The 27,500-nt window shown below is 39.2% G+C and overlaps 2 protein-coding genes across 4 annotated transcripts in view; both read right to left on the bottom strand.

Annotated features, from left to right (window-relative positions):
• Nucleotides 1-1,242: 1,242 nt before the first annotated feature.
• Nucleotides 1,243-10,865, bottom strand: LOC138007982 (uncharacterized). Its single transcript, XM_068855140.1, has 7 exons — nucleotides 10,671-10,865; nucleotides 8,501-8,587; nucleotides 7,930-8,115; nucleotides 7,080-7,463; nucleotides 4,222-4,449; nucleotides 2,714-2,884; nucleotides 1,243-1,787 (listed from the first exon to the last, which is right to left on the bottom strand). The coding sequence occupies exons 1-7, from the start codon at nucleotides 10,732-10,734 to the stop codon at nucleotides 1,651-1,653; spliced, it is 1,257 nt and encodes a 418-aa protein (XP_068711241.1). The 5' UTR covers nucleotides 10,735-10,865; the 3' UTR covers nucleotides 1,243-1,650.
• A 1,537-nt stretch (nucleotides 10,866-12,402) lies between these two features.
• The window catches only part of LOC138007980 (neuronal acetylcholine receptor subunit alpha-10-like), an 18,785-nt gene continuing 3,687 nt past the window's right edge, over nucleotides 12,403-27,500 (bottom strand). For 2 of the 3 annotated variants that reach the window (XM_068855135.1, XM_068855136.1), the window contains exons 4-8: nucleotides 25,996-26,165; nucleotides 25,240-25,284; nucleotides 21,588-21,697; nucleotides 20,999-21,298; nucleotides 18,016-20,157 (exon numbers count right to left, since the gene is read on the bottom strand). In XM_068855135.1, coding sequence (XP_068711236.1) covers nucleotides 19,401-20,157; nucleotides 20,999-21,298; nucleotides 21,588-21,697; nucleotides 25,240-25,284; nucleotides 25,996-26,165 — 1,382 coding nt within the window. In that variant the 3' untranslated portion in view covers nucleotides 18,016-19,400. Of the gene's footprint in view, nucleotides 12,750-13,037; nucleotides 13,483-18,015; nucleotides 20,158-20,998; nucleotides 21,299-21,587; nucleotides 21,698-25,239; nucleotides 25,285-25,995; nucleotides 26,166-27,500 lie in introns of those variants that run through there. The other variant, XM_068855137.1, reaches the window with a different exon arrangement.

Below are 27,500 nucleotides of genomic sequence, written 5' to 3'. Positions count from 1 at the left end.
GCTGAACTTAAAATTAACTACTAAAGGAAGAAACAGCGAAATGTCGTTATTAATTTGTCTCTTAACTGTAGCATTGTAAAACAAAAAAAAATTTAAATTAAGTCGTCGAGAATGAGCATGGATACCTTAAGAAGATGAAAATGTCTACCTTTTAATGGGTCAACCATGACAGTTTCTTTTTATTTTCATTGTTATATATTTTGCACAAAAATAATTTCATGTATTCACTTTGAGTCATATGATAATGCTAGTGCCAGGATGTTGGCCGCGGAGTTCGATTTAACGACTTTCCAAGTTGGCTGTGAGTAAGAGTTTGACTATAACAACTGGCAACGACTCTTCAGATGGATTTTGCCTGTTGGTGTTCTCAAAACAATCACCTGTCAACCACGTCCGATATATCAATATTCGCACATGGCTACGAGTCTTCATGATTAAAATTTGAATATCGTTTAGTTTAGAAATCTCTCTTGAGACTTGTGAGACAAAGAAAACAGAAATGAGCCGTGAAATTTGACCATAAAGCCACATAGCCATGCCTGAAAATTGATATATCGAACTCGGCCTATTCTGGATCGTTGAGCCTTAGCTTGTTATCGTATTTCAGGCTCTACGAGCGAGCAAGATGAAGCGAATTCTGTGTCGTGCTCTCATTAGCTGTCCAAGCAGGAAGAAAAATCTCCATCTTGCCTGCTCGGGACGGCCCGTTTTGTTCCCGCGTAAGAAAAAAAAGAGACCATATAACTGCTCCTATATATTGACCGCAAGCTTATTCGGTCAAAATGGCTGAGATCATCGGCGTCGTTCTTCTTTCTCGTTTATATGGACCATGACTTCGTTGATGAAAAGAACTTGATCAATATTTAGCCATATTCACCTCACTCTTGGTCAATAACACATATCTTGCTCTAACCCAATACTGAAGCAAGAATCAGGGGTTATAGTTAATATGTGAACGCAACAGGTTCTTCAGCGTCTTTTGTAAGAGGTTACCAGAGCCAAAAGGTTCTCATGGCATTTAAACCAGTTCAGTATATATTAGGCCAGTTTCCACTACGTCTGTCTACGTCTGGGTGTTATATGCATTACTAATTAATTCCTTTTTGTGTAAAATTTATGCAAGTGACTGGAGAAGCAGAGCTTCCAAGCCATTCATTCCACTTGAACATCTATGCCGGGGCGCTACGCCATGTTAAATGTCACCACCTTTCTCTTGATGTCACAGCAATGCACAGATTATCAGGTGCGAAATCTTAGGGCGCGTTCTATTAACCCTATTCCGGAATAAGAATACGAGGAGTGATGATTAAAACGGTATGTTTGGCGCGTTTCGAAGAAGCAAGGATAACAAAAATATGTTTAAAATAGCATTTTAGCAAATGTTGACAATTTTAATATGAATCTCTGCAAAAACGAAGGATTTCCAACTTGTATTCCAAGTATTCCTATTCCGGAATACAGTCAATCGAACACACCCTTAGTTTAAGCTTGAAGCTCCTTTATGATAGCCGTCTACTACCTATTATATTTGACAACGCAAACTAACAGTTAGTCAACTCTGTGTACTCAAAGTTTAAAAGTATGTCAGGCCTTTTTTATTCTCAGTTCCTGCATGTCACAGTTGTAGGGGTTTCCGCCGATGCCATGTGCTCACATTGGTGTTCCTCTGGGGACGTTCGGTTTGAACATTGTTCCGTTGTTGGAACGAAACACGTTGTCCATCAGCTTTCCTTTCTCGTTTCCTGCAGGTGCGTATCGTGCTACAACCACAAAGCAGGTTTTTCCGTCTGTAACAGAAATCACGATCATCGAAAAGATCAGTTCTGAGAATCCAATAGAACAAGCTATCAACACTTCCAGTGTAATGCACTTTTATAGCCACATCTTGTTATTGATTCTCTTTAATTAGACGCCGAATAAAAAGCTATTTTTTTCTTCTCGCATAATCGATCTGGTATTGCGCATAAAAAAGAGTGAAATGAAAAGTGGTCACAACCATCTTTTCTGTTGTAAGATATTTGGGCTTTAGCATGAATAAGACTTTGATAAGAGTTTTGTTGTTTACTCTGGCTAAACATTAGAGAAATTGTTGGGCAAAACATCTCAGTATTCATCTAAATGATTACCCGTATTTGGGAACCACACCTATCGACAATTACCATGGATGCGAAAACGCAACTTTCTGGAAAAAATGTTTTGGGTTTAGATTAGCCCGGAAATGACCTTCGATTAGGACCCAAAAGTAGTTGTTAAGTATCAAATGAGGCGCCCACGAGTAAAATCACTGATAATTGTGTACCGGCTTTTTACTGATGACAAAGCTGCAACCAAATATATACCTTTTAAAAATTATACATTTTTAACTTAAGGACGGTGTTAAATGCTCTTAATTAAGGTTGCACTCTCAAACTTGTTCGTGAGATTTCGTTTTCCCACTCCATCTTTAATTCATTGCCAAGAACGTTTTCTCTTGCATCGGCCAGGTATATGACAACTTAAGTAATCAATGTTCAATGTCTCGGAATAGGTCAAAGGGTGGATGGATTAACTTTTGAAATAAAACAAAAAACGACTACAAAGAACTTTAATTGGGGGTACTTGTATTAAAAGTTAAACTCAATTCTACATACACAGACCCATCTCCACAACAGTTGGACAAAACTAAAAAATGGATTCAATCTTTCAAGTATTTAAGTTTAAATACAATGAGTACCTTTCTCAACAAACTTGGCTCGGCCAAAGCCAGCCTTCGAGGTATTTTTCCAAACCATCTGCGTAAATCTTTGTGTTGCTGGAGTAAGTGCTTTGATGCTCCAGTTGAATTTCTTGCTTTCGTTGTACCACAGGTTGGTGGCTCGTCTACCAGTTAGCACAGAAATTGGCGCTTGTAAAAAATAATATTAATTATAATGACGTTGATAATCGATCGGCATGTTTGGTTAGGATTTTTTTTTTTGTTAGGGCATTTAGCATATCGTGAATACACGAAGAGATCAAAATCACACTGAATCTTGTCCTTTCCCTTGACAAAAAGTGAGGATAACGTAACGTTCAGTGGGAATTAAATTTCATGCGATAAACTAACAATCTACTGACAAAAGACCTTGAAATGAACTTAAGTATAACATGATATGAAGCGTAATTTATATTATACATATTAGCATATTATTCATATGCTGTCTACTTCACTTAGATTACTAATATAGTCCATTTCTGAGTTCATATCTGCCTCCACTTCAAAGTCAAAGTGCGAAGTTTTTGTTATAAAAATTAGACTAAGTTTTCATTCATATCTAAAGTAGAACTAATTACCATCACAAATCGCCTTGAAGATGAGGCAGACATGAACTCGGAAATGGCCTGTTGATTGTCATAACGAAATTATATTAGCGGGGAAAAAAGTATTTAAAAAAACCCGCAGCTGTTAATGGTGTTTGTCGTCTCAAAAAGGCCACAGAAACAAAGTAACAAGTAGAGAACTTTCATACTCAGCAAGGGAATTCTTGGGAGCCTCGCAATGGTAATAGCTAACACTGGGTAACGTATGGAAAATAGGTTATGAACACATAAGAACAGGAAAATTTTCAATACGAATGGATAGGTAACATATGGAGCATACTTTTCGTCTGTTAAAAGTTGGTTTTTTATCTCATTAAACTGAGAAAAGGAAACATTTATCGAGTATTTAATCATATAAGACCGAAAGTCATTTATTTATTTATTGCAATTTAATGGCAGAAAAATGTATATACAGGTATAATAAAGAGAGATTAAAAAGGGCCATAAGGAGATTCTGCAAAAGGGTCCCAGACCCCACGTACAAGCATACCACCAAATACATATAATACAATGGAGATACTTATTATACAATAATAATAATAATAATAATAGTAATAATAATAATAACAGCCAACTAATTCAGTACAGTAAAATCACGATTTGCCCATAAGAAATTTCTTCACTTTAAATTTAAAATTCCCAGTACAATATGCAGTACGAATGTCCACAGGCAAAATATTCCATGAATCTACTATTCGATGGAAATAAGAATATTTAAGGGTATTAGTTCTTGCATATTTTTTCTTTAACATCAGATGATCATAATGTCTAATAAAATTATAGTCACAGTTGGAGTAAAAATCTACAAAATATGTGAAACATCAATGTCAACAAGTCCTTTTAGTGCCTTAAAAAAGAAGGTAACATCAGTTAAAATAATACCTTTTAAGGCGCAGCGAAGTGCAATGTTTTCTCCCTGTCCTATCCTATCTCGTAATGGTGAATGTGTGATATTTCCTTGAATTGCCAACTTCACAGCAAAACTCTGTGCTTGTTTATCGAGCTTAACATCCTCCGTTAACAGTGGCACTTTATGAAGTTGGCGTTTAAAGTTGTGTGCACCAAGGATTTCTTGCCTGAACTTGGTTAGTTCGGTCGCATGTGAATGTGCTGGAAAGAAACGTGTCTAACGTTAGTCCACTGCCCATCGATTTGATGTGTATTGGTTCTCTCGGATATCCGGGAAAATCTCGGCTAGACTCATAATACGCTGGTTTATCAAATTTTCGATCTCTGATTTCTGATTGGTTCACTGAATCTCGGTTATCAGCTCATACACAGTATGAGCTAAAATGGAAGCTGGTTGCGTCAAACGTTGCCAAACTGGAAATTTCCAAGTATCCAAGCGTTCAGTATTTGAAGAAAATTTAACAAAACAGTTATTCTATTCGCGCTTGTTGGATATGAGACTGGTTATGGCCAACTCGCCGCTACGCGCCCCGTTGGCTATTTACCACCTCATATCCAACGCGCCTCGTAGAATATTTAACAATTATTCCATGAGCGCGCGTTGGATATAAGATGATAGATAGCCAACGAGGCGCGTAGCGCCGAGTTGGCTATAATCATCTCATATCCAACAAGTGCGAGTGGAATAATTGTTTTATTAAAAACGCCACCAAAATATAGAAAACTAGACTACAATAAAAATAAAATGGCCCAAAAAATCACGCATATGCTTGCCGTGTTTGTAGATCATGGTATAATGGCTCATAACCCATGATGGCTTAGCCAATCAAAACTCTCAAATTGCATTATCCAATGATCCAGTTTTTAATAATTGTTAATTATTAAATTTTCAACGTCGCTTAATTAATGCCTTTCTCGTGCTCTGATTGATTCACCCAATCTCGGTTATCAGCTCATATACCTTAGTCTGACCTTACATTTTTTTTTTTTTTTAAATATATTCACATTGATTAGTTTACATGTGAATTTTAAACTATACATCGGAGCTATATATCGAAACTACGCTACCTATCTATGATAAACACAGAACATCCGAACTACACTACCCATCTAAGCTATACGCACTAGTCTGACCTTGCGTGGCAATTGATTGCGCTAAGCGTTGCTAAGCTAATATTCTTTTTCGCCGGAAAGAGAAATTTCTCTCTGAATAAAGCAAAAATAAATCCTTTTTGTGGAACGTTTGGATCGATTCCGATGTTTAGAACTTCGCGAAAAGGCAAGAAATGTTTTTGTGATGAGCCTGCATCTGTCTGACCACAAGGTTTTACACAACATCACATCTTCATCAAGTTTTTTCGATTTCGCTCGGATTTTCTCGCTTTTTTCGCTGGTATTTCCAAACGTTTGGAATTAAAGGGACCGTTAATAAAACATTTATTCCATTCGGGCTTGTTGGTCCCAAGAGAAAACAAAAACAATGATTATGCAAAATTTGGGGGGACAAAAAAAGAGTATTAGGGTATTTTCCGAAATGGCATATACAACGCACTCTCATGGAATAATTGTTAAATAAACCGTATGACCTAATATGGTCATACAGTTATCGATTGTCGCTTTTGGGTTATTATCATCGGTTATTAGTTGGTTTCAAGTGTACTGCCATTCGCGCTTGTTGGATATGACACGGATTATGGCCAACATGCATTCATAATCATCATCTTTGAGATATATTATCTCCCTGTTTTAGTAAATATCCACCACAGGATAGCCACCGACACTGAGGTGAATAGTTGTTTTAGTTTATACTAAAACAGTGAAATTATATGGCACAAAAAAAAAATGATTTTAACTCATTTATTACTGCAACAATTACAATATTTTCAGGCGCAAATCCCGCGCGATTTTCTTTGAAGTGAATAGTATGGTATGGTCCCGTATCGTATCGTATCGTATCGTATCATAATATCATATTGTATTGGAAAATACCAATGGACTCAGAGTCCTCCACCACAACGGAAACTCCGTGCACTCCTAACGTTCTCTAACGTCCCCCAGAATTTATCAAGGATTTAGAGACGGGGTAGCAATCAAAAGCAGCACTTTATACTATTCTCAGTACGTTGTTTGAATTCCCTCAGTGTCTGCCGCACCGGAGTTAAGTCCACCAACGACTTACCACGCGGCGAACCGATACGGTGTCCCCTGAACCGCCGATCGGTGGCTACAAAAGCTTGAGAAGGATTCTCATGTCTTAAGCCAATTCCTTCGATTTGAAATAATGACTGATCGGCTAAGAAAAGGAGGAGATAAGCCGGGTGATTATGATTAGAAGTCAGTTGTGGAGAAGTTCGATCGAGAGACGGGTGTTTGATTGTGTCTGTGTAACGAGAAACACCAATGCACTCCAGTTGCGAAATTATAGTACAAGCAGCACTATTAAAAGGTAAAAGCTTCATTTGATCGTAATACGATGAAAGAAACCCTTGACGAGATCAGGCCGGGCTAAATACACTTTGAAACTGCAAGAGAGAACCAAGTGAAACCAGTTGGCAGTAGATCCTGTTGCCTTCTCCAATGCGTTCTCCTTCCATGAATCATACTTGAAACTTTTCGCAATCGACGAGGAATGTTAGTTAGAAGTCACAAGGACCCGACTGTGTCTGAGCTTCGGAGTGTTCTCCTCCAAATTAATAGCAAATATATAGTTTCAAGTGACGCCCATATAGCGATGTGTTACCTCCCACTGAAGAAAAGAAAGTCAATGACTTATTAAAATTACTATGGCTATATGTTTGGTCAACTTCGACAAAAATTAAGGGACAACCTACCAGAGGGCACAAAATCTCTGACAACGGATCGAACATTGTGTAGCACGTGTCTTTTTGGAATGAAAAGCAATGATGGGCCAATAGTGTTTGTCTGTTGTTGTCGTTGTTGTTGTTGTTGCTGTTGTTGTTGTTGTTGTTGTCCAGTGTTGTTGTTTAGCGTTATATGGTTAGCTGTGGGTATGTCACCTTGTAGGACTCCAGCAGATAATTCGGAGGTTGGTGATGTCGACGTACCCTCCTGGGTTGAAACTGAGTCGAGATTTGCGTTCGGAGCCAGGACTTTTACTTCATGAGCAACATACTCAGCGGGATATGTCTTTAATTCTGGTTTGGGTGTCCCACCAGAAACAACAGTTAAGGCATCGGGCTGTTCTCGCTTCTTTTCTAAACGAAAAGTGAGAAGTAGGAGCAAATTTAAGTTTTGGAACACGAAATGACTTCTTCTACAAGTCAGATGGCCTTTTTGGTCAAGTCAAAGAGCTCTAATTAAAGAGCATTGATAGAGTCTTTTCTAAAATAATTGCGTTTGAAACACCACGGGACAAGTTAAAAACGGAAACATATCACTGAAATGGCAAACATGAGCATTTCTCTGAATGGCCTGGGTTTGTGCTCCAAAGACGAGGGCATTCAAGGCAAGGTTCAAAGTCCGGGAAACTAAGAATACACGGCACAGCCTGAGACGCCAAAGTGACCACTGAAAGTGTCTTCATTTCGCTTTTTTGTTGCGCTGGGAGACGTGAGAGTACTGAACCAACATGCGCTCCAAAGATCCTCGAAAATGAGGAATTAACCTGGGATTGAGATTAAGAACGATTTCTTTTAAAAATCAATGGCGCCATAGAAGTACCTATGTCCATGATAAGCCTAAGATTGAGTACCAGTTTGACTGTTGGTGGGGATTTCTGCTTACTGTTCTCGGTAACTGGAAGAATGTACGTCCCCTCAGGTGCTTCTGTTGCAATTGCAGCTGGAGTATCTGACCCTGAAGTTTCATGGGTGGTGTGACGGTTGGGTATCGGAATATGGATTGTAACTGAAACATACAGAGACACGGCAGAACAACTGGGGGGCTCGTAATAAGAAGCAGCATGCACATTTGCAGTGATTGCTTAAAAGCATTCCAACAACACTAGTCCTGAACTGAAAATGAAAGAGAAAGCTCTGTGGAGCAATGAAATCATAACATAATGTCATAGAATTTTAGTCTCCTTTTGTTATTATCCATGCCTGTTTTACGTTTTTTCATCATGTAATCATGGACTGTCAATTTTGTCCCTAAGTACCCAAGCTAACCCTCCCAAAAACTTGAGCTAGTTGTTATAGCAGACTTGTCTTGAAGAAAGTATGTGGGAAATTCTCAGCACAATTTTTTTTTAATGATAACTTTCTTAATAACAGCGACCCAACAACTGTCTTACTTGGTGCAGTGTTGATAGTTTGCGTTCTTTCCTGCTTAGATTCTAATTCAACAACAGGCATCGGAGAGACACTCTTCCGCTGAAGATCTGAAATGGAAATTTTAAACCGCATGATTCTCAAAAGCGCGCAAAAAGGCCGCCCCGCTGTTTGTCGAGTACACCAATGAGGTATGATCTTATAATCTATTGTTGAAAGGATTCAAAATTACGAGATGGTTGTTAACTTGAACCAACCCAACTTAACCCACACGTGACGCCAAGTATGGGAATCGAACCCGGGTGACATTGGTGGGAGGGGATTGCTCTCACCACTGCGCCAACCCCGCTCCGCCCTAATATTCGCAACCAGAGAAGATTCCGTAGTTTGCGCCATTGATCCGTTGTCTAAATGATGAGTTCGACGGAAGAAAGGTGCCTTTTTAATGGACTTCGCACCCTTTCCTTTTTTGAGCTTCAAGAGAAACTAATATTTGCTATATAATTATGATTTTTTGAGACTGCAAAGAATCAAAAGCCAGGTTCTGAGTTTCTTTTGTAGGCAAACTACAGGTAATTTGCATTGTACGGTTTCAAAAGATAGCCTGTATTATTTTGGTTCGAACAGGTTGCGCTACATCAATGTCATGCAGCATTCTGAAAGCCAGTGTCAGAATTGCTGATCTAGTGGTCAATCTTGCTGCTAATTTAAAACCATAAATAGTTGGAATCAGGAGCTCATGTGCTCCTGCTGGAATTCATTGGGACCAAACTTCAATATGATGGATCACAGGATTCGACTTAAATCGTGTTTGAAGTTGCTCTTCTTAGATTGAGCTATGGCCGAGTCTGTGCATTGGAGACGGGAATCTGTTTAATTTGCGCATGTACCAATGAGTCGACCAGGCAGATATTTACGTGATGATTGACCGGACGGACGCTCAAGATGATTCTTTCGTGTTTCATGCTTTAATAACTTATTCTTGGTTTTCATGTGACGTCATCAAAATTATAAAATAAGGAATCGTCAGTCCTTTTGAGATTTATAGGGTTTTTTGTCTTGTGATAAAGCTACTGTAGGTTGAACTCCTAAGTTTTTGCGTGACACAATTTTAAAATGGTGTACTCCTTGTATGGGAATAAGTACTCATCTAGATGTTTATGAGCCCTCAGAAGAATACTACAGGCTTTTTATAAACTCGATGGCGTATGTTTTTGTTAGCTTCAGGCCGCCATATTTGTGCCCCTCACAGGGACACAAACATGGCGTCTCCGTACAAAGCCTTATAAATTTGAGTAAAACATTTCTTCGAATATCTCACGCACGAAACATTGCACAGACGCGAACCTTTGCGAGACTATTTGAATATTCATCTTCTTGTATCCCTTTGATTTTTTACTTTATTTGTTGAATGGTTTTGATGATGGTGTGACGGTGAAAACTCTCAATTACATCAGTTTCATTTCCAGAAACTGTGATTATCAACACATCGTTAAATATATTTAAATGCCTATTCAATTTTTTTCCCCATGAAGCAGATGAAGTTAGAAATAATGTGGTACATGAGCCCACACTTAAACGAATAACAATCCCTTCAGTTGTACAGCCAACAGCGTGTGTTAGTAGGGAGATGACAAAACAAATGAAAGCACATCAAATTTGTTGGTTTTGATGAAAAGGGAAATGCTGAGTTGCCGGTCAAAAAAACCGGTCTTGGAGCAGGGTTGAGGACAAAGAATTTGAACCCATTGATTCAAGTCCGGGAATTGATCCAAAACAACACTGGTTCTGGAGGACAAGTGGCCTAACCACTGGGCCACCTTTGCTTCAAATATGTCACAATTGTGCAGGAGTACGTTAGTTCTCAACTGAGATAAACACCAACCCTCAATAGGCCGGCTCGACCTGTGCACTCGAGTGACTTACCAACACTCCCATGGGCCAGGAAATTGTTTTTTCAAGAGGTAGAAGAAAAGAGCAAAAACTTCTCAATGCAAATTTGTCGCTCTAAATGATGTAATGAGCACAGCCTTGATCATTACAAAAGAGTTTAATTACTATCTGCCAGTTCCCTGTGTTTTTTCCTTATTTTTGTCTGTGTAATATCGTACTTCTCAACCTCCCTTGCCTCATGAAGACACGAGTGTAAACGTATAATCGTCTCAGTGTTAAAATGAAATCAAATCATCATACCTGCTGCTGTGAAAACCAAGCGTGCAGTGACCAAAACCCAGGCCAAAATCATCATTGCTGGCATATCGCACCAGTGAACGTATACCAAGGAGCAAAGGTTTACACCAGCCGTACCCAAAATAAAAAATACGGGTGAGATTAACTACGACTACTCCACGAAATATCAGAGATCTTTCATTGACAAATGAGAATCTCACAAAATTCTTCTTTGGAGAGCACGCTGATGTCAGGGCAGTGAGATAAGCAAGAATTATAGAGCTTGTGACCTCTTGTTACGCTTGGCAAATTTAGAGAGGTGTTGACAGGTTACGTTTCTCATGAACCCGACACCGGTTAGCAATGACACTTTACTCAAGAGTTCTGTGAATGGCCGGCATCACTTCGACGCTTCATCTGCGAAAAACTAAATGTTCCTACGTTCTTTCTGATATAATCAGAGCGATGGCGAAAACGAAAGAAAAGGCAGTTTCTTAGATTAATTAATCAAAACGCAGAGACAAATTAAAAGGTTTTTTCAATGGTTTAACCGGCATAATTCGCGACTGTTCACAGCCTGGAGCCTTAGGGAGGGGTGTGTCACACCAAATCAGGAATAACATCGGTCAGTAATCACTCTGAACTCAGGAAGGTCATCCGTTTTCGAATTCTGGTCCACTAATAAACACACTGTGGGCAAAAAAAAATTGGCAAGTCGGTCACATTCGATGCCAGCTGCATGGAGACTAAAGTAACTAAAGATGCAAGAACATAACTAAAAAGACAGCTTTAACGTTTATCGCAAAGGCTGGACATCCATTAATTAAATCGTCTACACCAATACGAATACAAATCTCTTTATATTCTAGTTGATTTTAGAATAGTTTTGAAATAGGCCATTTCCGAGTTCATGTCTGCCTCCTCTTGAAAGCGAGTTTAAGTGCGAGGTTTTTCCTCTGAAAATAAGTTTTAATTCATATGTAGTAGAATTAATTACCATCACAAAAAAATTCGCACTTAGACTCGCTTTGAAGAGGAGGCAGACATGAACTCGGAAATGGTCTATATGGCCTATTTCAAATATTCTTTGTTCTTCAACCAAGTGATCATCGGTAATGTTAATTTTTTAATTACCGCCGGAATCAAAAGATAACGTTGCCAGTAGACAAAAACTCAATTTCCGAAGGATTACAAAAAAATTCAGTAGTAGTAAAGAAACTAGTAAAGATACGTAAAATGACCACCTTCGTCTTAAGTTCGCCCAGACGAAGTGCTAGCGCTCGAAACGTGAGCTTCCAAATATCAAAACTGTGGCTAATTCAAAATCCTTTAATGCCAAATTTTAGTGTTTCTCTCACCGACAGACACAGCACCAGTTTCTTTTTTTAGAAAAACCAATCCCGGAAGATTAGTTTGGGGTATCAACGTGGTCGTTTCTTTGTCTAGGTCACGTAACGTCATCATGACTATCGTTATTATGATTTAGCAGTTCTGCAAAACAAAAATCAAATTTCGCATTTTTCGCCATTGGTAAATCAATAAAAACACAGCCGATATTATAGGCTTTGTACAGCACACCGAGATGAGCAATGTTACGGCTTGAAAAGTTGAACCTCACCTAATTGTTCACTTGCCCAATTAGTCTGAAGTGTCAGCCGTCTCCTCGCCCAAACCCACCAAAGGGGCTCCGCCTCGCCCCTTTGGTGGGTTTGGGCGAGGAGACGGCTGACACTTCAGACTATTGTCGAATGAAAAAGCTGTGTAGCTGTTTAAATTTGGTCGCTTGCTGTGTCACCATGGAAAAGAGTAGTGATCAGGGACTTGTGAGAGAATGGCACTGACTGAGCAAACAAGGACGATGGAGAAGATGATCAAAAATATCCTATCAGCGATCTGGGAAGTAAAGATCCAGAACTCTCTGTCTTGTTCATTGTCTTCTTGTCTCTGGGAACTCTTGGCAACCTCGTCAATTCCATCCGTGATTGTAGCGAGAGTACTTGTGGGTTTTGTGACCATCCCTGGAACCACGCTTGCTATCAAATTGCCGGGTTGAAAAGGGTTGGCTCCCGCAAGCTTTAGGTAGTTTAATTCGATCTCATCCACCTATCAGTAAAGACAGAACAAAGAACAGTAGAGATAAAGGTGAACAATAGAACACAGCTGTTGGATATTAGAACGTATCTTGAAGAGCATTAAGAACAACATGAACTACAATCCTGGCCAAAACGTTTGAGTTGCGCACAACAATTTTGTTCGTCTTTTAGGAAGCCTACTTCCAAGTTACCATTCTTTTCAATTTCACTAAACATACTCCACTGGTTAGGACCATTATTAAAAATTAAATCTACGAAGTCCACTACTCTGAAAGAAAGCAGTACGCAAATATCTTACCGTCACATCTACTCGTCTTGTAGACCGTACGTTCGCTTTAGGGTGGCCAGTATTGATACACAACATTCTTGCCAGGTAGTGAAGAAAAAACACCCGAACCCAATGCGGCATCTCCGTCTTCTTGTACAAATTCAATGAGACGCAATTGGCAATGAGCGCGAGGCCTATTTGGAACATGGCGGCCAGAAGAATTTTCACAATAAGGGGTGTGGCATCCGACGTCACTGGAATGCTGTCGGCGACAGTAAGGATGACAACAGACATGGCGAGGAACGATTCTATGACAAGCGTGATCCTCTCCCCGAATTCCGGGGGGAACGCAAAGGTAAAAACCGAGAAGGAAGTAACGACCATACAAGGGATGATGATGTTGAAGAGAAAGAAGAACGGTATGCGACGGATGTGGATGTAGAATGTGATATCGGGGTAAGGTTCGGGACAGCAGCTGAGGGTGGAGAAAAAACAAAGGCAAAGTCCGTTAGTAAGACAGATACAGGAATAGTCCTTGAAGACTTAGTGTCATCATTCAGGGCAATTGTGCGTTCCCCGTTGCACCAATGACAAAAGAAAAATAAAAGTCGAACAATCGGGGTTTGATTATTCCTTCTAAAGACGTTAGCCTCATTTGAGAGCACAAAACATCAAAAGAGTGTTTTTACTCACGTGATCAGTAACCTTGTTGTTTTCACCGAAACAAAAAAAAACATTTGCATGATAATAGAGCTCAATTTCCGGAGTATTAATTGGGTACACCAAAATGGCCGCCGTTCCATTGTTTAGGTACACCAACATGGCTGCCGTGACGTCACGTGAAAACACTCTATACATAGAGAGAACTTTCGTCCCCCTGACCCACCCTCCCCTCAAAAAAAAGTATCCGAACTAGTAATCGGAAGGTCGTGGGTTCGACTCCTGCAAAGGAGCACTCGGATTTTTTTCCGAGTATCTCCGAGTCGCTATCGATTTGGATGAGAGTACAGTTATATTCCCTAGAAGGTCAGTTTGGGACCGCAGCACGGCCGCCGTGTCAGTGTTTCCGGAAATCAACATTACCTCTGTGACGTCATTTGAGAAGGCTTTACATTTAGGCCAGTATTGTCTGAGTGGTAGCGTAGACGTTTGCTTTCATTTGTTAATTCTAGCAGCTTCTATTGTTCTTAAGTTAAAGTCATTTTTGACCGTTTCTTGATCTTGATCTCAGTTTGAGGAACTGAGCCAATCAAATCGCACCTTGAACAGGACCTTCATTTAAACACACTCTGACTTTACGTCTTTAGTTTAACGACATTCTCCAAAATTTATTATATCCAAACGGAGTGGTCCGCTGAACCTGAGGGAAAATTAGGCTGGCGATGCAAGAACTTCTTACTTTGTTAAGGCATGACTTCTTTTAGACACCTCCAAAATAGCATAATTATGCAGAAATTCGTGTAATTTGCACTGCTCAAAGTCAAACGAGTGGCTTACTATCATTTAACAATTATTGGATGAGGTTGAGCATGATAGCGATATTTATCAAGGCCACAGTTTGTGTTATCTGCCGAAGCCGAAGGCTGAGGCGGATATCACAAACTGAGGCCATGATAATTATCGCTATCATGCGAAAAACGAATCTAATAATTGTTTTATTATGCATATTCCTGAGCTGAGCTCCGCCATGACAAAACTGATCAAACTGCTGGTCAGTGTATTAGGTGGCGTCACTTCTGCATGCATAAAACTATTGTCTGTAAGTATGACGTCAATTCTACATATATAAAATCTATTGTCCGTAGGTATGACGTAAGAGAAACACAGCAAGCAATAATTAGCTGCATGCTCATAGCCAATCAAAATCGAGCTGGTGACACCAATTATTATAATAACAGTTAGGGGTACCATTCACGTCAAATTTCGTCTTTTTCCCGGACTGTTTCTTATTGCATCACAAGTGATAAGTGAAAAAAGGTAGTTTATGACTTTAGTTAAAGCCTGATCACCCATACATTAATTTTGTATAGAGTAATTCAAAGAGACAGCGCTCAACCTCATCCAATAGTTTTTCACACATGATCAATCCTTCGATTATAAATAATAAAGGAATGCTTTTTAGTACTTTCTGGAAACTCGTATACAGGGTCAAGCAGAGCTCGGTGTAACTTGTTTAACTAATGGCTTCGAAATGTTCATATTTTCAGTCCCAGTGGTTATGATTCATACTTTATTAATCCGGTCACATCAACTTAACTCTGGCCAATCAGAACTATGGATGATCAAAGCGACATAGAAACCCATCCCTTCAATACTAAATGAGGACATATGAACTCATTATTATTTAGAACAGTTCCAGTTCCATAGAGATGTCCTGAAAGCTCTCAGTTTTGGCATGAATAGCAGAGCCGTTTCGTAATCCTTAAGAAAATAACTAAGTACTTTACAACCATTCGTTAATAAGTCACAAATACAAATTGTCACTGTCAACGTACCTGTAGCGGTTCCATGTTGCTTTTGTGATGTCGTGTCCTTTGAAAACCGTTGAGTTTTAACGACAAAATATCAGACTTGCATGTTTGTGTCCCGACACTCTTCGTTCAACGCGTTTGTGGGATAAGTTCTTTCGGTAAGTGTCATCAGTTCTTTCTGATTTTGCTAGTGTCTGTGTACTTAACTGTAAAAAAGTGACAATTTAGCTAGCTCAATTTAAAAAAAGGTTCTTTTGTAATAATGTCAGAGGACGAAATCTTTGATTGAAAGAAGAATTGAACATTTCCGCGGCTCACATGACAGTACCGTGTGGTAATTCAGCGTGAGTTACAATACAGCCCAAAAAAAGAGTTAAGTGATAGTGTGTATATTGCTATCTCAAACGAACATATGACACTGAAAAAAAAACAAGAAAAAATCAGCAAATAGAGACTTAAACGGAAGCAACTGGTTTTCGATTGCAAACATTATCACGGTTGCATGCTTTTAAAGTGTCAAGGAAAGCGCCATACAGCGCTTGTGGTGATTTTTATTACTACTTTCAGGTCAATACTTTCCTTTTCTACCACCGAAGATAAATTTTACGAAAATAATTCGGTTGGTCTTCCTAAATAATAGAACTGAAAAAATTACATAACAAGATAAGAAGCCGCCAGTTCCCGACAAACATAAATTATGCAACTACAAAATTAAAGTGCCGGCAAATAAGTTTCCTTTTACACGCCGTTCGCATTTAAATATTTTGGTGTTTATTGGTGGAAACGTTTCTTTTAATGGATATTTGACAGTTGCCTTGCTTTAGAACTCTGAACGCCCATCAAGGGAATATTATTTTCCTCCTTTATTACGGACTACTTTATTTTATTTAAAAAAAAAACTAAATTATTTTGACGAACATATGAAAAGAAAACTGATATGTCTGCATGCTAATTATTCATTGCTTGAATTCTAATTATTCATTAGGTCCAAAAGAAACTAAACGAGATCATGAAAAGTGTTTGGAGTATGCGTTTGACTGAGAAGACGAAAAACGCCAAGACGAGTGAATTATTTACACAAACATATCGTGGGTAGCATATGCAAAGGCGCTCGAAAGCCCCTCTAATTGTGGCTTAGAAAGTAATGAATGTTTCTGCTTACTGAGAGTTTTTAGCACAGTAGTTTGTCCATATACAGTTTGGGTTTCAAGTAATACGTCCTGGATTTAGCTCTTCTAAAACTTTCATGGTTTCCTGCTTTATTGTAGCTTGGCAATGAATCTCCTTCTGTTCTTTCAGGTTTTCCAGTGTTGTTATTTATTCAAATACAGTTTGTGTTTAGATTAATACGTCTTTGAAATTGTTTTGAAGTCGACTTTTGCACTGTTTTTATTAGTTTCAACTTTGGCATTTGTTACAGCTAGGAAACAAATAACCCGCGAGAGATAACTGAAAACGGTATTTTGGGAGAGCACTTGAAAAACTGCGAAGGAGAGGACTTGATAAATGTAGTTCATAGAGGTCAACCAATTGACATCAATTATTAATATTTCTCATAAAACCAGGACTAAAAATAGTCTAAATGAATGTTTCACGGTGGTTGTTAATTATTCCAACGATGTTATATGAGTCGTGTAATTCAAGTTGGGATCATGTTCGGTTTACCCTGAGAAAAAAATATATGTTACCTCGGTCACAGTTTTTCGTTATAAGGACCGACCCTTATCTGGTAAATAACTTATTCAGGTTGGCGGTCAAGGTAGAAAAATTCCACCCGCTCCCAGAACCAATCAGATTGCAGGATTCGCATAATTCCGCCTGCTCGCGCTGCATTGAGGAGAAAATTAAGTCAAGTACGACACAGAGAAAGGGTGGTTTACAACAAAATACCGAAGCCTACATTCCAGCTGACGCCTTAAATTGTCAAAACATCAAATTATAAGAACCATGAGTGTGGCCCAGATTTGCCATGTCCTCCTACCACTTACAATGCGTAACTTTATGTTGTTTTATTTTCGTAGAACTTGATCAACGGACGAACGTTTGTGGTGTGAGAAGTTCAGAGGTTTCTGTCCAATTAAGATCTTACAGGACGGAAGAGATCATAGTGCAGTCATCCTGAAATCGTCAATGATTGGAAGCTTGAAGATAAATCAATATTGCATGGAATAAACATGCTCTCGTTGGAATTCATAAAAAATAAACAGCTATATACGATACGCTGTAAAGAACGTTTTCTACTACTCTACAGGTCAAAAAACATCAAATACCGGTATTAATTTTTCAGTGCCAAAAAGACTGAACCAAGAGAATGTGTGGTAAGAGAGCGGACGATAATTACTTGCAATCTATCTTTAGATCGCGCCCGTGCTGTGAAGGTTATTTTTATCTCTTGTTTATACCATGACCGAGCGATCTACTTTCACACCAACTGACCAATAAGATGCCGGCTTTACAATAATAACCGCGCAGTATGACACGAAACTATTATATATATGGGAGATCCGCTCCCTTACCTCATACTCTCTTGACTGAACTTATTACAATAGGTTTATATCTGATTCAGCATAAATTAATTATTCAAGGAAACTTTTCGGACCAGGTTCCAAAATATAGAATGTTCTTTTGTATAAAGGGCCGAGTTGTTAGAACAACAATTTGCGCAAAGCCGAGTTCATTTTACGACAACCAATAAGGTTTCATAATTTCATCGTACTTAACGCGGGTATATCCATTATCCATCTCCGAACAAGTTGGCTTGGGACAACTCCCTAAAACAGAATTTTTTTGTCCAAAAAATTCCATTTCCTAAACTTTCTCCCTTCATTTTTAAAAGATGACAATATTCTTTCCCTTGGCATTTCAATTGAAAAAAATCACGTATGTAAAGAAACGCTCTTAATGAGATCGACGCTCGATTTTCACAAACGTACAAAGTGTCTCTTTACATCTAAGCATCAAATACGTTAAGAAAATTTAAGAGTTGTCAGGTTTAGGCTTGTCATAACTATGATCGTTTAATTGAGTTTATTACCAAACAAGAAACGATGAAGCTGAAGAGAACGGCACACCACGTGACGTGGGTGTGCATACCTGCTTCACGTGCATTTCTAGAGACACCTTTTGGCAACAAATCTGTCCAATCAAATTAACTGTCTCAAGCGTGGTAGAAAAAGACACTAACATACAGGCAAACCAGTCATTATGGTGTGATTTTAACCCAGTTTCAAACTAAAATGAATGCATAACTAGTGATGATCACAATGAAGTCGAGCCAAGCGTTAATTGGATTGCCAAGTAGACTGTCAAGTCGTTTCATTCGGAAAATTTTTCAGGCTTCTCGACGCAATAGAAATTTGCGCTCATCACTGCGAGACAACATGGTTTCATTTGATTTCATACCCGCAGTGCAATACATGATGTATTTCATATATATCTTTCAGGATACATTTAGTTTGAAAACAAATGCAATTAACTTCGTTTCAGTAGGTATTCGTTTAGCTCATGGATGACGTAAATAAGAAATGAAGTTTAGAAAGTGTTATTTATTCCGAGCTTTCAACTCTACTTTTAGAGAAATAAACACTCCCAAGGAAGACTATTTACAAAACAATCGATAAACGTCGTTAATATTGTTCTTTTTTGCGAGTGGGCACCTCTTAATGAATTAAGCAGTTCCCGATATTTCTGTTATCATATTGTCAAGTGGTTGTAGCTTTGAAAAAAATGGCAATTTTTTCAACATTTCAATATACGCTATCCATTGACATCATTACATCCATACTGGCAGTGAAGGCATTGGTACCAGGGGGTAATCAAAGGTTTCAAACAGTTTGTATGACCATATTTATGCCTCTTTCTAAGAAGAGCAATCGGCGATTTGTGGTTTCCACGGCCCTTTTACAATATTCACCACACTTAATTACAGAAGTAAATTGTAGTGATCTGGAACCTGAGCAAAAATAACGCAAGCAGACACCACAAATGCAATGGAAAAAGCCAAGAGGAATAACCTGTCCACAACGCGAGACACAAAGATCCAGAAGAAGCGGTTTGCTTGGGTTTGTTCATGATTGATTTCAATTTTGACTAAATCCGACAATCCCTCGGCAAGCTTCGAGGTGTTGTCCTGATGAGTTCGATTTGGAATTTTGAAATGAGTCGGCGAGGGTCCCGATGACGAGCCAAGAGGCATTGTGCCCGAAAGTTTTGTGACGTCTATAAACGGATCTGGCGCTCGTTCTTTGCGTTGCTTGGCCTTAATGCTGTCTCTTGGTCGTCCCGAGTTTATGCACAAGCAACGAGCCAAGTAGTGGAGGAAAACGACTCTTACCCATTGCGGCATCTCGTACTTTCGGTAGAGATTCAGTGACACACAGTTTGCGATTAGTGCTCCTCCGATTTCAATCATGGAAATAAGCAGAAACTTCGTTATTAGAGGCGAGCTGTCGGAAGTTACGGGAACGTTGTCCGAGACCATCAAGATGACAAACGATAAAGCGAGAAACGACTCGATTACCAGTGTCACTCGCTCCCCAATCTCCGGTGGAAGAACAAATGTAAGTATGGCCAGTGAAGCTATCACCAAGCAGGGTATAATGATGTTGTACAGGAAAAAGCCTGGCTTACGCCGTAGATGAAGAGTAAATGTAACATCAGGATACGGCTCTGGACAACAGCTGAATATAATAGAACACACACTATTACCAGCCAGTTGGGGTGGCCTGTGCAGTGGTGCAGGTGTTGTGAAGGGATCCAGTTCAAAGTGATGCAGTGATAGTTAAATGAATCGGATAGTTCCCCCTTGTGCTTTCAAAATGCGTTATCAAATCTTTCAAAGTGCCCTTTTTCTAGACTGCAAGTGCAATGAGTGCAGATGGTATTAACGAATTTAAAATTTATGGTGTCAAGACGGCAAACAGCATGCGAGGATGCAGTGATTCAAAACATTATGAAAGTGGCCCAAAATTCTGGAAAAAGCGGGGAGTGAAATCAAAGGAAAATCCGGTGAAAAAAACTAAATAACAACAAATCATGTAGTCTCTAGCCAACGATGTAGTCAGTTACCTTGTTTTGTGTTGAGTCAGAACGTAGGTTCATTTATCTTTTCTTGGTCATTTCCTGTCAGAATTTCTAATCAATACAATCATGGACTACGTGACTGAGTCGTCTCCCCGTTTACCACGAAACGCTAATCCTATCCCTACACCTAACGAAACGAGATTTGATGATGGGATGGATATAGCATTATTCAAGGAACTAAAATTAACTCATCACAAGAGAATCAGTGCAATAATTTTGGTTCCCCTTCTTTACCCACCTTTATAGGTGGAGTACAACACACAAACCCCAGTAGAGATCTGCTTTCTCAAAATTTTTATCCCTAGAATTAACACTTTTCCTGCGAAGTGATCATCACCTTAGCCAACTTACATCTCCAAATAACTTAATTCACAAGCACAGGAAACTGCCAGGAATTCCCATCTATTTTCTACGCTTATCCGTTCGTTCTTTCATTACCTGTATGTGACTACATTTCTCTCGGCCTTTGCAGAGATCAGCTCAAACTCAGAACTCTCCATGTAAAATTTGAGGTCCGCCTTGTCACTCATCTGAACCACGTTCACCTCCAGGCCATTGTACGTCCAGGAACCGAATTTCAGCTCACACTCCTGGTCATCAAAAGGGAAATACGTGATGTCGATTTTACATCCACTGCGAAGGATTGTTGGAGCGTACCAAGTACAACCTCCATCCGAAGTCAAAATGACTCTGTTTTTGAAGTTGTAGAGAGTGCCACTTGGAAGTGTCTCTTCTGCACTGATAATGATTAAAATAATAATAGAAATAATAAGGACATTGTACTTAAAAATCAAATCAAACATTGGTTTTTGATTGATGAGAGGGAAAAACTGGAGTACCTAGAGAAAAACCACTCGGAGCAGAGTAAAGGGGGGGGGGGGGGGGAGAAAATGCCTTCACCACTGCTGCAGCCCTGCCCTACTGATAAGAGGTCGCAAAATTGGATCATATATGTTAATTAACTTAATGCCAGCAAACTGTTGCCGAGTTTTATAAATTGGCTGTGAGTTTGTAATAACCGCCTTACTTGTTATGCAGAACAATGTCCGGAAGCCAGACTTTTCCTGGGTTGATGTTAATTGTTTTAATTCCACCATATTCGGACTCATTCCACCTTAGCAGATGGTTGTGCCATTTCTGTTCGAATTTGAAAGGAAAACGTTAACACAATCAGATCGGATTTAGGTGGAATAGCAAGGCCAAGGAGACTTTTGAAAAAGCTGATTTCAAGTGAAAACTAAGAGATCGGAGACGAGGGAATTTAAGGGACTATGTCACCTGGGCACATGCGCAATGGGGACCGGTTGGCACTAAAATTAATTTTCTAAGTTGCTCCACAACCACCTGCTTGCTATCTTCATACATGTTTTGATTTTTAGCCATTATTACCATTGAACCGATCACACGTTCTCGTTACGCAGAGAGAAGCTTTCGCTTGCCACTGTTTTGGAACTCATGAAACGTTCTGAAGATGACCATGGTTCAAACATATGAATTACGCTACTCGAACCTTTAACAAAATTTGAAAAAGTCGGGTCAACGTTTTAAAAGCTTTCTAAGCAACTCACACATGAGCGCTGGACGACATAGTCTCTTTAAGTTCCTGTTTTGCTAGATTTTTGTTGCATCAAGGCTAAAATCTCTTCCACAGTTCTTACTGCAAGTAGGATCAAAAACATCGTTCCACTAATTTCTCCCCTAGGATTTAACCAATAATTGTTTCTTCTTTCTTGTATTAATAAATCACGTCATTTGATTATCCTTATTGGAAAATGCCTTGTGGTTTCTAGTAGCCTCTCAACAATATCAGCAGCACTTTTCTATCTTTTTCTAACGTTTTTCTGTTCAATGCTCGAAGAAAATAGATACTCTCTACTCTGCAATTCGAGGGTAAATATTGATACTTAATTCCTTTACTTTACTTACTTTTACTCATCAGAAGGAACAAATTGTTTAAGGATAATATATAGATTTAGCCAAGCCTAAATGTGGAGCTCCCTGGTTATTTATTCTTACTGCCTGTAGGGTTAGTGAAAATTAAAAGTTTCGAATTGTCCGCGTTTTGATGTTTCCGGTTGCTGCTTTAATAATTAAATCATTTTCTTTGCTTTTACCGTGAATTCCACGGTAATGTTTACGCTAAAACCGATATCGCATGAATCACGAAGCGATATCGGTTTTTCGAGTGAAGTTTACTGTGGAATTCACCAGTTTGGCAATGAAGGCGAGCGTGCGCGCAGAGCACCATTGTTAAGAAAATATGGTAACCCAGCTTGGTAACCCATCGATACGAGAAATCTTGGTTTTATAGCCATGAAGTCATCGACCGTCTGTACGTTCGTACGTACGTACACCACTCCGTGTATGCCAATGTGACCAGTATCATGCTAATTTACAGCATACATCTTTGATATTGGACATCCATGTTTTGGTCAGTTGACACCTGTTTAGACAAGGTATCCGCTGACTAGTATCACGCGACCATATCGCGGGCTCAAGCCTAGAGCTCATCGAGGCCAGCTGTTTTTTGACCGCTGATCAGGTACTGTTTTTTGATTGAATTGCAGGCTCAACCCAGGTTAACTCACCTAAACATAAGCCAGGCTTCATTTTTCGCGCGCTTTCTGTGGCTCGATGCGGCTACACGGCCATACTACATCAACTATACTTCTTACACAGTCAACGCTTTTCGTGTTCAGGTGGAAAACGGTTTGGAAGATGTTTTCTTTCTCCATTTTTCGCTGGCCTCAATCCAGTTTGACATATCATGATATCTGTGGTCCACACTGGTGACTACGCAGTTATTCAAGTCAAGCATCGGCGGGATATAAACTTAAAGTTGAGTGTTTAGATCAGCTTTTTTCTCTGTATTGCCATTTTTTTTGGCATATCTATAGAAGCTCTGATAAGGTTACATGATGCATGGAAGACCTATGTCTAGAACAGAAACGAAAGGAGAGCGACACGACACAACAGAAAACCAGTAATAGCTCATACTTAGTGGAAGAAGGTACTCCACAAATTCTTTCCTTGGGCACTAAACCGTTTGTTATTTTCAAAAAGTGGTTGAATCGGTTTTTCCTTTGTTCAGGAATGAAAATCGAATTTTTATTGTTAACTGGAATTAAATAATAATTATCTGTACTCTTTTTGGACATAAGGAAATCCGTTTGCCCAACTGGTTTTGGTTTTGCCGCGACAGTGACAAGAAAATTTTGCCCTTATGTTATAAACACGTATAATCGCAATGAGTTCTCGTAAAATTAGGGGGAAATCTCACTAGCTTGTGTTTTCAGAAGTTTGTTTAAAGCACCTAAACGTTATTTAAGTGTTGGAGCGGATCTTGTTTGAAGTTCGTCTTTTCTTGGTTGCATTGCCGTATTTTGTCGATTCTTGCTTGTTCCAAGCCAAGCTAGCGTGTTTCAATAAAATACTTCAAAATGTGAATGATCTCGTTTTCAGAGATAAAGTGGAATAAAAAACATCAACAAAACTCTTCTTTGACCTTGAAATGACAAAGTTGTTTTTTTTTGTTTTTTTTTTTTATGGCTTCTAATTTTAGCGTGCACCAGGCTGCCCTGCGGGAGGTCGTGAGTTTGACTCCGGCCGGACCAACACTCAGGGTCTTTAAATAACTGAGGACAAATTGCTGCTTTGTAATTACATCCACAAATGCTTAGACTTTCAAGTCTTCTCCGATAAGGACTTTAAACCGTAGGCCCAGTCTCTTTTAAAACTCATGCGGATCAAGAAAAATTCATTGCCAAACTGGTGAATTCCAAAATAAATTTCACTTGAAAAACCGATATCGTACTCATCGCTTCGTCATTCATGTGATATCGGTTTTTAGCGTAAAACTTACTGTGGAATTCACTAGTTAGGCAATGAATTTTTTTATAGAAGAAAGCAAAGGAAATGATTTAATTATTAAAGCAGCAACCGGAAACATCAAAACGTGGACAATTCGAAACCTTTTATTTTCACTAATCCTAAAGGCATTATGTCAAACTGAATTGAAACTGTGCAGAAAGGAAACATCTTCCAAACCGTTTTCCACCTGAACACGAAAAGCGTTGACTGTGTAAGAACTATAGGTGATGTAGTATGGCCGTGTAGCCGCGTCGAGCGACAGAAAGCGTGCGAAAAATGAAGCCTCACTTCAATTCCCATCCTCCAATTCCCACCCTGGTCAGAGTTTTTCGCTGTCCTTGTGTGGGCCCATTTCCATCAGTAGGGCTAACGCTCACATGGTTCATATGGGATAGAAATCTAGCACTTCACATTACACTCTATTCAGTTAACTATGTTTAGGTGAGTTAACCTGGATTGAGCCTGCGATCCAATCGAAAAACAGTACCTGGTCAGCGGTCAACTTTAAAAAAAAAGCTGACCTTGGTGCGCTCTAAGCTTGAGCCCGCGATATGGTCACGTGATACTGGTCAGCGGGTTCTTTGTTTTGACAGGTGTCAATTGATCAAAACATGGATGTCCAATATCAAAGATGTATGCTGTAAACTAGCATGATACTGGTCACATTGGCATACATGGAGGGGTGGACAAACGCACATACATACCATATTTTCTTAACAATGGTGCTCCGCGCGCGCGCGGAGCTCCGCTACAAAGATGTTCCTCAAAGGAAATCGATTTAAGGTGAATACAGCGCAAGAATTGCTCACCATTCTGACCCAAATATTGCTGACAAGAACTTGGTCTTTTTCGATCTAAAAAAAAAATAGAATGGAGTCACTCGTTTTTTAGTTCTATTTTATATATGAATCCGCTGACAGAGCGTTTTCCTAACAATAGTTTAATGTGTGAATCGTGGACTTTGATGAACGAACTAAGAAATACAGACAAGCAACACGGAGGCCAAAAGTAACATCAGATTTTCTGTGCGAGACGTCAGTCCCAATCCATAATAACGCAGCGCAACTAAAGGAAAGAATTATCTATAACATACTGAAAGTGCAATTTCAGAGAAGAAAGGAACTTGTGTCTGATTTTATATTCAAGTCAATATGTAGATCAGTTATATAAAACGCTACTTGATTTACGTATTTTAAATTGAATACGATGGGCACTGAACCTAAACAGGAATAATCTTTCATTACAAAACATCGGTAAATTAAAAAAAACTCTAAAAGCTCTAAAAAGTAATCATGTAATAAGTAAGTACATAAGAGACAATTGCTTAAATCGTCCCGCCAAGTGCGAAGATCACTTCAGTCTCCGTAAAACGTACATAGCCCGCACTTAAAATACATACATTTATTTCATTCAATTTGGCTTTGCGCCGGGATACTAAAGCTTCCAAATTACATCTATCTCGTTACTTGTACTTAAGCAAAGCACCAAAAAAACACAAAACAAAAAAAAAAAAACTCTATTGCAATTATACCGATCGGAGCCTCGAGCCGCCGTAGAAACCCTACCAGATCAACAACTTGTGTATATGCAATTCCAAATTTTACTTCCACGGGTAGATCTTTCTCCTTTGTTGGGCGTACGGTCTTTACGTTCCTGTTGTCGTTTTCATTAAACAGATCTTTGACCAGTCGCATTTCGTCATCATCGTCTTCTTCATCCACTGCAGCTGAGGGGTCTGGAAATTATATCAAATAATCAACGGAAAGAAAGTTTGATTACAATCCCCCACATTCCCCTGGAAAATTTCTCGTCATTATCACCAACATCTTGTTCAGCAACTGCAGCTGAGGGTTATGGAAAATTATACCAAATCAACGATCAATGGAACCCTTAATTGCAACATGAAACCTTCTGGAAAGTTTCGCTTTGACGTCATTTGAAATGCAGTAATGTGATTGGGCAATCAAACTGTTTACTGCTAATATTAGGAGTTTCCTTGGCGGGAATAAGGAGAAGCTTTGTTTCAATCTGGCAAACATTGGTCCATAAGACAAATTGCGAACATTTGGAGCCTGATAACTTTAAGAAACAACCTGTTGCCTAATTTTACGAAGCCTTGATCGGAAACGTAGAAAACAGATCCAGTTGTTTGATTCGAACTTTACACGCAAATCAGGCCTACAGGATGACTCCCCACAGGGATTTTTAGGTCAAAGAAGACAAACTATCGAAACGAGTATAAGACAACATGGACTCGAACCTATAGATTCATTCCCTCAAGAGTACATAGAGAGATTTAGCAACGGGTTCGCGTGAATAGGCAAACGGCAAAGTGCAGGCTACACCTCGTCATAAAAGCAAGATAATTGTCTAATTCGAACTTTTCGCTTTTTTTTTTTTGAGAAGTAAATTTTACTGTTGCTAGATATCTGCAGCTGACAGGCAGGATCAAACGCAAACACTTTTCTTTGATTTTTTGCCAAACGCAAATTTTAGCTTGATTTTTGCCCTTTCCCTAACCCTAACCCGACGCTAAATCTCTCTAATATGTAAATATGTACTCAGTTGACCACTCCTTGAAGGGGATTTTTAGGGCCAAAGAAACTGCTATTCAAAGTAACATAGTAAAGTCTTAAGATTGCCAAATGCCAGGAACGATGGCAATTTTAGAAGCGAGGAGCCAAGACGTAGAATTGAGACCACTCAGAACAACTTGAGAGATGATTAGAATCGAAAAGTAGAATATTGGAAAGAAATTGACATTTCGTGAAGGTTGTAAAAGGTAATAGTAATAGAAACAACATTTTTACGGCCTTTTTACATGGAGGGATGGTGTCCCGGCTGACCGAGTTACCCGGCTAGGAGGGTTAAAACATAGCCCACTTTTACATGCAATTCACCCAAGCGGGATGGCCAGTGGGCTATCTCTTGAGTGGCCGCTAAGCACAACAAACAAGATGGCGGACAAAAGCAACTTTTTTGTCACTTGTTCCGTTAGCGCCCACTTTCAGTGTCCAGAAAAATGTTTTTTACCTATAGGTTTTGATACCTCTTAACCAACGGTTAGCGC

This window comes from Montipora foliosa, chromosome 6 (assembly GCF_036669935.1).
Source record: "Montipora foliosa isolate CH-2021 chromosome 6, ASM3666993v2, whole genome shotgun sequence".
NCBI lineage: Eukaryota > Metazoa > Cnidaria > Anthozoa > Scleractinia > Acroporidae > Montipora > Montipora foliosa.
This window is presented reverse-complemented; position numbering and strand designations above follow the sequence as displayed.